Source organism: Myxocyprinus asiaticus, chromosome 23 (genome assembly GCF_019703515.2).
Source record: "Myxocyprinus asiaticus isolate MX2 ecotype Aquarium Trade chromosome 23, UBuf_Myxa_2, whole genome shotgun sequence".
Classification (NCBI taxonomy): Eukaryota; Metazoa; Chordata; class Actinopteri; order Cypriniformes; family Catostomidae; genus Myxocyprinus; species Myxocyprinus asiaticus.
Genome location: NC_059366.1, coordinates 46527501 through 46539878, shown reverse-complemented (window position 1 = coordinate 46539878; position 12378 = coordinate 46527501). Strand labels below are relative to the sequence as shown.

The following is a 12378-nucleotide window of genomic DNA, read 5'->3' as shown; positions in this document are numbered from 1 at the left end:
ATAGTATTATATATATATATATATATATATAATATAAATGTATATAAAACATAGTATTATATATATATAATTTATATTATAATTATTATATACAGTGGTGTGAAAAAGTGTTTGCCCCCTTCCTGATTTCTTATTTTTTTGCATGTTTGTCACACTTAAATGTTTCAGATCATCAAACAAGTTTAAATATTAGTCAAAGATAACACAAGTAAACACAAAATGCAGTTTTTAAATGAAGGTTGTTATTATTAAGGGAAAACAAAATCCAAACCTACATGGCCCTGTGTGATATATATATGTGTTTGCCCCACCTGTTATATATACATATACTATATACATATATGTATATATCACACCTGTATGTATCATATTATCTCTAGCCACACCCAGGCCTGATTACATGCATACACCTGTATCTCATATCATAGATATATCACTATATATATAGGACCATGCCTGACATACAGTGAAGTAGACCAAATAGATCTATACATATATAGCTAGACATCATGCCGAGATCCATAAGATATATTCTAGGATACATTTATATGAGATATAGATATATATAATTGAGATACTATCTGTCTGGATATATAGGTATATATATAGCCATATATCTATAATGCTTTGGGACTCCAGAGAACATTTACAGTGAGAGCCATATATCCACAAATGGCGAAATACATGGATACAGTGGTGATACCTATCCCAGGAGTGGCCGGCCGACCATACAATTACCCCATAGAGCGCAGCGACGACTCATCTATAGAGGTCACATAAGACCCCACATTACATACATCCAAAGAACTGCAGGCCTCACTTGCCTCAGTTAAGGTCAGTGTTCATGACTCCACCATAAGAAAGAGACTGGCAAAAATGGCCTGCATGGCAGAGTTCCAAGACAAAAACCACTGCTGAGCAAAAAGAACATTAAGGCTCGTCTTATTTTTGCCAGAAACATCTTGATGATCCCCAAGACTTTTGGGAAAATACTCTGTGGACTGACGAGACAAAAGTTGAACTTTTTGGAAGGTGTGTGTCCCATTACATCTGGCGTAAAAGTAACACCGCATTTCAGAAAAAGAACATCATACCAACAGTAAAAAATGGTGGTGGTAGTGTGATGGTCTGGGGCTGTTTTGCTGCTTTAGGACCTGGAAGACTTGCTGTGATAAATGGAACCATGAATTCTGCTGTCTACCAAAAAATCCTGAAGGAGAATGTCCGGCCATCTGTTTGTGACCTCAAGCTGAAGCGAACTTGGGTTCTGCAGCAGGACAATGATCCAAAACACACCAGCAAGTCCACCTCTGAATGGCTGAAGAAAAACAAGATGAAGACTTTGGAGTGGCCTAGTCAAAGTCCTGACCTGAATCCTATTGAGATGCTGTGGCATGACCTTAAAAAGGCAGTTCATGCTCGAAAACCCTCCAATGTGGCTGAATTACAACAATTCTGCAAAGATGAGTGGGCCAAAATTCCTCCACAGCGCTGTAAATGACTCATTGCAAGTTATCGCAAACGCTTGATTGCAGTTGTTGCCTCCAAAGGTGGCCCAACCAGTTATTAGGTTTAGGGGGCAATCACTTTTTCACACAGGGCCATGTAGGTTTGGATTTTGTTTTCCCTTAATAATAACAACCTTCATTTAAAAACTGCATTTTGTGTTTACTTGTGTTATCTTTGACTAATATTTAAACTTGTTTGATGATCTGAAACATTTAAGTGTGACAAACATGCAAAAAAATAAGAAATCGGGAAGGGGGCAAACACTTTTTCACACCACTGTATATATAATTATTAATTTGAATATTTTTATCATTTATTATTATTAAGTGTGAATTTAACAGTTGATATCTCTCTCTCTCTCTCTCTCTCTCTCTCTCTCTCTCTCTCTCTCTCTCTCAGTGCCTTCGACCTGGTCAACATCCACCTGTTTCATGATGCATCTAATTTGGTGGCGTGGGAAAAAAGTCCCTCTGTCTATTCAGGCACGCGACAGAAAGCACTCGGCTACATACTGGACAGGTGTGTGTGTCTGTGTGTGTGTGTGTGTGTGTGTGTGTGTGGTCTCTACCCTTATATGACAATCTCCTATATGGAATCAAGCATGGCGTGGCCAAACAACACATGCACTTTGAATAAATGTATGCATACACTCGGCATAGATTATCAAGCTGTGTGACATCTCATGAATTATATGCTGCTTTTAAATCTCAAAGATCATATTTTTCCACTCACTCTCGTCCAATGAGAATAAAGACCGGCTTTAATGGACAGTCAAGTCGATGTGCTTTTGGAACATGGCACCTTTTGAAATTTTTATTTACCCATAATGTACCTTGATTGACGGCCTTAATGAAGTTTCAAAAGGGCCTTTCCTGTTGCTTACACTGAGGATTTAAACTGTATTTTCAGCTGTCTTGTCACCTTGATTTATATTTATCTCATAAAGCTCTTGTTTTCCTGCTGATAAAATCGTGGTGTTGTTCTCATAGTCACTTTTTCCCAGACTGCCGTCCTAAATCCTCTTGTCCTCACAGGATCATGGGTCGTTTAAGGGCGGGACATTTAATTATAGCGGGACAGGTTTCCCAATGGTGTTCAGGACGTTATAAAGGCAAGAATCTTCCTCCCCCCTCTGTTTCACTGAAAGGTTTGTGGGTGTGTAGTAAACGTTTAGGTGGAAGTGTGTTTCGGCACGGCTGGTATTCCATGTGGGACGGGGCTGTTATCAGGGAGGGGCGGGGTGAAATCGCCCGCACTGGGCTACAGATCCGGACCGCCAACGTGACAGCCGTCCCCTCGAGTGGGAAAGAACATGCACAGCACCTTCCCCCAGCGCTCTGTTCCAGCGAGTGAATAATGTTGGGCTCTTTTCAGCAGCGATACTAACCTTTTGGCAGCCACCAGTAAAGTCTATTCTCCTGCTGTGATTGGGGAGGACAATGTGCTTGAACGGCCTTTTGAGTTGAGCCGCTACCTCCAACAGTGTGGCCATTCAGCGGCTGGTTGGGAACCGACATTCAGTGCCATTGTCCCTCCCTCTCTAACTTTTACTCCAGAGAGAGCTAGTGGAAGAAAGTCAAACCTCCCCCTCTACACTCAAACCAACTCTGACTTTCTCCAATCTCTTGTTTTCTTTAAATTTCAGTTTGTCTTTCATTCACTTGATTTTACTTGTGCTTTTGAGTCTCAAGGCTCTGTTGTGGGCAGTGTTGGGGAGTAACTAACTAAAAGTAGCAATGCACTGATTTGAACATTTTTGGCCGAGACCAATTTTAACAAAAAAACTATAGACTGATATCGATATTTTGCCACTTACCTTATTTTTTCATCAGATCAGAACCCTTGTGTGACCTTCGGGACATTTGTGTCTTTTTAATTATTTTTTTTTTTTACACTCAGGACCTTCAGGACAAAAATGTCCCCATTGAAACCCATTAAAACTGCAATATTTGATCTCAGTGCCATTAAAGCATAAAATCATGAATTCTGTGATATTATACTTTCATTCCGGAGCACTGGCTTCAAAATTTACATTTTTAATATTTTCCACCAGATGGCGCCATTTTTCTCATGTTTAGCCTATGGAGCAAATACATGCTTTTCCCCTATTCTCTGTTTGCTGTATTATAGAGCACTGCAGGACAACTGAATAAATAATGCAGATAAAATTGTGTGTGTGTGTGTGTGTGTTGGTATGGATGTCAGAGTGTTTTGAATGTGTGTATTGAGAAATTTGTGTGTGTGTGTGTAAAAAACAACAGTGGCATTATATAAACAAACTGGCATTTAAAGGGTTAAAATCCTGAAAATGAATGAATATTTGGTAGTTATGATCAGGACTGATGTTGGTTAAAAAATCTAAGTCAGTGAAAGTGGAAAATAATATTAATATATAATATTTTTATGGCAGTATTTTGTCTTGGACTTGTTTGTCCTTGAAGGTCCTCTGAGTAACTTTTGTTTTATTGACACACAATTGTTAAGAATGCTTAAAAAAATTATAAAGAGGTATAAAAGCTTTTTTACTGTTCCAACAATACATAATTTCCATTAGGCTACTTTTCTACGTGTATCTCAGAAGTCAAAGTCTGCTGGTTTCAAAGCGTTTTGGGTGGTTTCCGTCATCATGTCCGTTTATGCCGTTTTTTTCCGCATTAAAGTGAGAATGAGAAAGAATATAAATAAAAATAAAAAAAAAGACATGTTCTTTGGAGTGCCAACCCTTCTATTATTATTATTACCATTATCTGTTATTAGTTCTGGATTTTGGTTTGAATTGAGTTTTTACAAAGTGTGTTACTAATTAATTCTAAATAATCCATCGTTTTTCATATTGGTGTTTTCATGCTTATTACCGGCATGCCGATGGTTTTATTTTGGTCCGTAACTGGCCGATAAACTCTAGTTTGAGAGTGTAGAGAGAGCAACTCGCAGTGCATCATGGAAGTGGGCGGAGCTGCAGATCTCTTTTGACATGATTCTCTGATTGGTGGATCTCTCTCTCTCTGTCTTTTTTTTTTCTCCCCAATTTGGAACGCCCAATCCCAATGCGCTCTAAGTCCTCGTGGTGGCATAGTGACTCGCCTCAATCCGGGTGGCGGAGGACGAATCTCAGTTGCCTCCGCGTCTGAGACCGTCAATCCGTGCATCTTATCATGTGGCTTGTTGAGCGCGTTACCACGGAGACATAGTGCGTGTGGAGGCTTCATGCTATTCTCCGTGGCATACATGCACAACTTACCGCATGCCCCACCGAAAGCGAGAACCACATTATAGTGACCACGAGGAGGTTACCCCATGTGACTCTACCCTCCCTAGCAACCGGGCCAATTTGGTTGCTTAGGAGACCTGGCTGGAGCCACTCAGCACGCCCTGGATTCAAACTCGCGACTCCAGGTGTGATAGTCAACGTCAATACTCGCTGAGCTACCCAGGCCCCTGGTGGATCTCTCTTTAGGATTATGGGTAGTGTAGTTCTAGGAATTCTACTATTAAACATGATTATTTTTTAAATTAAGTTAAAATAATGCAGACTGAAGGCTTCAACAGAATCATATACAATCGATTAACAACCTCAGAGCTCACAGTAGGCCTGTCTTTAAAGGTTTATAAATTATCGTTAAAAATAAAGTCCCCTATTAAGAAAATGAATGTGATTTTTACTTCTAGAACCAATTCTCCTAAAATGTCCTATCTCTCATATTCATCGTTAGAAAACTGATCCATTCTAGTGAATCAGTTCGCTTGGATGATTCATGAAGAGATACATTTCAGGTCTTTTTTATAGTGGAATATTTAGTTGGTTTATGCTAATATTTATTACTACGTTTTAGACTCGGTTAAATTATTTAGTGTAAATTTGTTTAATTTTAATGCTGTCACTCTAATCAAGTTTCATCCATTCAAAAACATGTGACTGATAAATGAAATCATGGATGCCTATATATTTTAAACCATATTGCCCCCTTAAGTAGCTTCAGTGGAGTTATCTACTTTTGTATAGTAGCTTGTAGTGTTCTACGACGAGTGTACTTGTTCAAAAGAGTTGCTTGATTGTTGTTGAATGACTTTAAATGTTGAGTAGTTTGTAGCTTTGATAGCTACAGTTTATCTTAACCAACACCGTCTTAGTTCTTATCTTCACTCACTACTAAACCAATCAGATTAGCTGAGTATCTCTGTTCCTATTAACTGCTAAACGCTGTTTATCTCCAGAGTGCTTGAGGGCCTCATGGGAACAATAGTGAAGGGCCGCTTCGTTTAGCTGCTTTACTCTCTATTCACGCTGTGTGGTCACTTGTGTTTATTATGCAGCACTGTGCGTGTGTACATAGTAAACTGTCCTATTTGCAAACCTCAAACAGATCCCCATTTCAATCTTTTACTAAATAATAGTGTGAAATATTTTTTATTTAGATGTCATTTTTGTGTATGCATACACATAATGTCTATTGCAGTATGTAAAGTCAATTTGCCTTGTTTAAACATATCCGAGCATGACACAATGTCCGCACAAATCAGTTCCTGAGCCATAGTTGTGTCTTTTGTGTGTGTAGATATGTTCCCATTTGCTCTTCCTTTCAGAAAGACTTCTCGGGTTCAGGGCACCGCTGTTTTACATCACAACTGTGAAATCTGGGCTAAAAGAGCGCCTTTGTCCCCACCTTTTATTTTCACACATATATAGTCCATTGTCAGGCCGCTGAAGTTAATTTGATCAACATTGGAGACATTTAACTTTTCTGTCCAGTCAAAAGGCTTGTTTCATGCTCATTTTTGGCCCATTGAAACGGCATGATTGGCAGAAAAATAATGTTGCCGTTAACAATTCAGGGCAATTAGTTTCCCAGGGGGAAGCACCGGGCCGCTCTGGCCGCCACACAACTATTCTTTGTCACTTTATGGACGGTCATCCGTCAGCTGTCAGGCCGACTCAAAGAGCTCTCCAAGCTAAATGTTTCCCTTTTGGCTTTCCCAGAACAACACACTGAAAGAGAGACAGAGAGAGAGAGAGAGAGAGAGAGAGAGAGAGAGACACAGAGAGAGAGAGAGAGAACAAAATGTGTCAATAAGTGGATGTTTTCTTCTAACAGAAAAATACAGATCAAGACACCTCAGCTTTCACCAGAGAGATGCTTTCATTTATACAGTGTCCCATTGAGCACATGGGCATCGCTGAGTTGTCTGTGTACGAGTGCATCATGTGGAAAGCATTGGAATTTTTTTTATACAGGGTGAAGAAATTGGAATCGACATAAGTGGCACCTGACACTTCCGTTAATTGGCAAAGCAGACACGGTTATTGGCCAGTGCTGATATTCTCAAAATGGCCTAATGCAGGGGTCCCCAAACTTTTTGCTGCCAGGGCCAGGTCACTCAAGGGGGGCCGGTATTTTTGTCACAGAGATTATTCTTCTGCTTTTATTGCATGGATTAATTTTACAATTAAAATCCATTCACATAACATGACTTTAATATTGGTAACTTTATTGTATGTAGCAACTTGCTTTAAGATTTAAAGCAATTGTTTAATTTGTCATTGTATACATGTTATCTCTGTTCACTGACGTGTGCATGTCAAGACATGAAGAGGGAGGGAAGGTCCAGTCATTTTAGCAGAACTTTCATTTGTTTTTCTATTGTAGACTAACAAGGAAAAAAATGGCAAATTAAAATCGGTGTGAAATGTTACATTTTAGCCTTCTTCATCTTCCATCAGTGGACCTCAAAGAATTTGTAATAGGTCATCTATCCAGTACTGGTGATGATTTTGATTCATCTCAGTGACTCGAGTCTTTTTAATCTGTTCACCAAAAAGATTTGTTCATTGACCATTTCTGCAAATGACACTTTTGTGCCAGTAGATGGCGCCAAATGACCGTCTTTGAACACGGAAAAAGCAGAGTCATTCACGATCAGAACAAGTCTAATTATCATTTATTAAAATTTGCGTCTCAACAGTTCTACTAAGAGACTTCAGCACTACAGGGTGTTGAAGCATCATATGCATTTCCCCACAAATGACAACAAAGCATATCTAGCAAACTGTGAACTGCTGAGCATGACTTCTATCAAGCAATACTAGCCTAGAAAATAATTCTGAGTTCAAATAAAGTCCGTCTGCCATTGTAATAAGTTGTTTATCACTCCATGTTATTCATAATTCATCCGGCCCCTTGTTGAACGAGATTGCCTCATTAACGATGACTGATTCATGCATTTCATCCATGAACAAGTGTACAGTACATTCAGATCATTCATGAATGAGACGTCTTATCTCGTTCAGACTCAAATGACCGACTCGAACTTCAGTAAAGGGGCGTATTTGTTCAGCGGGTGAAACTAATGAAATACTCTTTAACAGCCTGCGCTCGAATGCTATTGGCTCACGCTATAGTCAGTATAACAGGCATGAAAAGCCACCAAAGCAGTCTCGCACTTCAAGTGCGGTCCGGTCAAATACAGACCCTTGGCCTAATGTATCACTATTCATCACATTTGTGAAACAAAACAGACAAAGTTTGTTCGACTTCAATTTTAAAAGTCCGGTTTGATAGCATAATATTTGTATATATCTGAATTTTTTGCAATAACCTTAAAATATATCATGTGTATACTTAAAATCAACAATGCATCATGGGAATGTAGTGCATTCCCTCACTACAGTCTTGTATCTTTGTCTTTTTGTCTGATTTTCAAACACTTTTTTTTTTTTGCCTCAAATCAAAGATTGTAATGTTGTGATTCATCTCACAGCTGGTTGCTTTTGTTCATGGTGCACAACTCTTTTATGAAGCATTTGATGAAATCCATATGGAAGAAATGAATGGGAAAATACTTCCGGAACCAAGACGTCTGTTGCGCTATATGACCCTGTTTACCCCTGGTATTAAGATTCGTTTCGGGTGATCCGATCACAAGTGGTCAGCGTTAAACACAGGTGTAAAGAGGGTCTAAGGGTGCTTTCACACTAGCACTCTCGGTGTGCACCCGGGTTTGAATGCCATCAAAGTTTGTTTTGTTTGGATGACGTGAGCGCTGTTTCCGAACTTGCATGTGCACCCTCGAACTGCACCCAAGTCCGATTGGAAAAAGTGGTCTGTGGTACGGTTCATGTAGACTTCAGTAAGGTTCGCTGCTCATATTAACGCAATAGTACAAAATCGGAAGTGAACTGCTAGTGATGACGAATCATTTGGGTCTTCACAGGCTCCTGATCACAATTATTATCGTATAATGCATTCCTCATACCTGCTTGTCTGCAATCGCCTTTGGAGAGCAGCTCACATACTTCACATCTCTTGGAACACATCCGCGGGCTCACTGCATACAAACGACAACATTTATCACTAGTGGCAGATGAACACGAAGTGACTTCTTTGCATGGTGGTAAATCCAAAGACAGGAATATTTTAATAATAAGTGAAGTTGACATCTTTTCGAGTTGGGGGGGTGGGGTGCAAGCAATCAAACCAAGTGTAAAAGCACCCTAAAACGTTTTGTGATCAGGACATGAAAGCCACATACGAAGGTAGTCAAAACCATGTGACCTCATTGCATTTAAGGTGTAAATGCTTAAATGTCCCGATGTGTCCCGGACAGCAGCGAAGCGCCACCCCCTGTCACCCCACTCACCTGTCAATCTACCGCAGCGCTAAGACAAGAGTTTTAAACTTTTCCGGTTATGAGCAGATTTAAAAGGAAATATTTATCTGATCGGTAATACAGGTACTGCACTAAAATAACCGAGAATTCTGCTTGAAATGTTGCATTTGAGCTTCGATTGAATTTCAGGTGCATCTGGGAGAAACAGTGTGCCACTTTTTCGCGCTCTGACTTTTATGACTTATTCACGGTTTATTATCATGCAGTTGCACTCTGACATACACCATTGCTGTATGCCATCATGAAATCAGAGACCCTCCCCTTTAAATCCGAACACAAGTGTTCACAGGTGACGCATTTAAGCGACCAGGTGTAAACAGCGATGTGTCTCGCCTGACCACATATGATCGGATCACCCGAGACGTCTATAGGTGTCCTATGTCGACGACAACGCTGCATAATGAGATTGTTATTAGCTGCTATTGTCAGAAATATCGTGCATTGATTCAGCACTCTCAAGGAGCGATCCTTAAGGTTAACCATGATGCTGAAGATTTCAGTGACCTCTTTAGAAATATCCTAAAGTTGTAGACGCTGGGTTCTGTGTGTGTGGGAGTGATTTGTGGTGTTTTTGCGGTGAGGGAGTGGCGTGTCTGTCTCTGCACTGCTCTTTGTGAATGGAGGTATTAGTGTCGATCAGCATTGACTTTGTTAGCTGCCTTCTCACCCTGGGAGGCCCAGAGGTCAAAGGTTAATCAGTCAGCCAGGCCCCCTCACACCCAACACTCTCACACACACACACACACACACACACACACTGAAACTTATTCACACTGAGTATTATTTCTCAGTCTCACAGTTACACGCTATCAAAAGGCAGAAACGCATTCATTCATACGGTGCATTTGTAGTTAGATTCATTTCCTCATACTGCTGCAGTGCTTCCTGAAATCCCCTACTGAGCATTAAAGTTCACAGCATTCTCAAACATGCATCAGCTAAACTATCAACATCAGTTCTTCTTAAACTTTTCTGTTACACGTAGCACTTAGTCGCCACTCTAAAATACTATAGAAAATCTATGTGAGCGGTGACTGCTCATTTTTTAGGTCCTGCAGCATTTGTGCTCCAAACATGAATGATACCTGTACTTGAGGAGAGGTGTGCTGTTACTTTACTAACAGATCACACTTTGAAAAAATCCCATAGACTCCAGTCAGACTGAAGGAGGAACTCCAGTCAGATCTAGTAAAATAACTGTCAACGCTCTAGAACTGTGGTGGTGAGTTTTCATGGGCAAGTACCAGAAAATGGAAAAACGTCTTTTGTCCTCATAAAAAAAAATAATGCTGAAAGTGCAATTTTATAGCAGCCACAATAACATTTTGATATGAGCATGTGCAATTTCATCACTACATCAAGCTGCAATAAAAAAAATAAATGCAATAAAAAAAGTGTTCCACTTGGAATTCTGTGATGCTTATTTCGGTGTTCTGATCGGTGCACATTTTGCACACTCACTCACTAATCAGAATGCAGTGCACAAAAAAGGTACCAGTGAGCACATTTACATGTCTGCAGCCATATCACCCTACAGCTCTCACCTGGTTGCCCACTAAAGCTAAGCAGGGTTGAGCCTGGTCAGTACCTGGATGGGAGACCTCCTGGGGAAAACTAAGGTTGCTGCTGGGAGTGGTATTAGGGAGGCCAGTAGGGGGTCCTCACCCTGCAGTCTGTGTGGGTGTTAATGCCCCAGAATAGTGAGGGGGACACTGTACTGTAAAAAAGCACTGCCCTTCGGATGAGACGTTAAACTGAGGTTTTGACTCTCTGTGGTCATCCCAGGGCACTTCTTGTAAAGAGTAGGGGTGTAACCCCGGTGTCCTGATTTAAATTCCCCCCATTAGCCCTTATCTGTCATGGCCTCCTAATAATCTTCATCCCTGAATTGGCTACATCACTCTACTCTCTCCTCTCCACCAATAGCTGGTGTGTGGTGAGCATACTGGCGCACTACGGCTGCCGTCACATCATCCAGGTGGATGCTGCACACTGGTGATGGTTGACAAGAGTCCCCCTATACTATATAAAGCGCTATATAAATGTAAGGACTTATTATTATTATGCACACTAATACGCTGATTACTCCCAAAAATCATCTCATTAAAAAAAATCAGTCAAAGCAAGTAATCTGTTTACATGAAATTTGAAAGAATCGCATTATTCTCTACTTTTGATGTTAAAATGTAAAGAGGCATGCACGCTACACTTGGATGAGCCCGTAAGAACACCGGTTACAGTGTTTACATGCCACGCAAAATCTGCATTCTGGGCAAAAATCTGTCTATTCTTACGCTGTTTATGACCTTACACCGAGAAAGGAACAGCGTTCATTGCATTTGCATGACCACACATGTTGTTGGCTTATTTTAGAATTTTTTTCTCCCCTTTTCTCCCCAATTTGGGGGCATAGTGACTCCGGGTGGCGGAGGACGAATCTCAGTTGCCTCAGTGTCTGAGACCGTCAATCCACGCATCTTATCACGTGACTAGTTGAGCATGTTACAGCGGAGATGTAGCGTGTGTGGAGGCTTCACGCTGTTCTCCACGGCATCCACGCACAACTCGCCACGCGCCCCACCGAAAGCGAGGACCTCATTATAGCGACCACGAGGAGGTTACCCCATGTGACTCTACCCTCCCTAGCAACCGGGCCAATTTGGTTGCTTAGGAGACCTGGCTGGAGTCACTCCGCATGCCCTGGATTTGAACTCCAGGTGTGGTAGTCAGTGTCTTTACTCGCTGAGCTACACAGGCCCCCATGTTGTTGGCTTATTAAGAATAAGTGTTTAAGAAACACTGATGTATCTTGTCTTATCCTGAGGTCACATTAAAGCAAATGGCAACATGGACAACATTTGGAAAATTTTACAATATTTGTGGCATAATTTTTTGCACATCCCATAACCTCTCTGTGACCACACACACACTCGCACAGAGCACCTGACAGCTCAGGGAATGTTGTGAACTCGCAGTAGTCACCTCTGAAGGTGAAAGGTCATTGGAGAGGCCTCCGGTGGTCCATTGAATGTCCGTCAGTGGGCACATTCCCCAGAATACCAACATTCCCCCTGGATTCTGCTGCGGTCCGGGACAATAGCTGCATTAGTGCTGTCCGGCGCATTGTGAAAGTGACTGGTGTCTCCACACAGAGCTGCAGTCAGTGTGCTTTATGTGCAGATTTATACACCAAGAAAGTGCCAA

At 41.0% G+C, this 12378-nt stretch overlaps 1 protein-coding gene across 1 annotated transcript in view; it reads left to right on the top strand.

Annotated features, from left to right (window-relative positions):
- The window catches only part of LOC127414381 (inositol polyphosphate-5-phosphatase A-like), a 254380-nt gene that overhangs the window by 150541 nt on the left and 91461 nt on the right, over positions 1-12378 (top strand). Inside the window, exon 8 of the mRNA XM_051652380.1 lies at positions 1909-2028. Coding sequence (XP_051508340.1) covers positions 1909-2028 — 120 coding nt within the window. The remainder of the gene's footprint in view (positions 1-1908; positions 2029-12378) is intronic.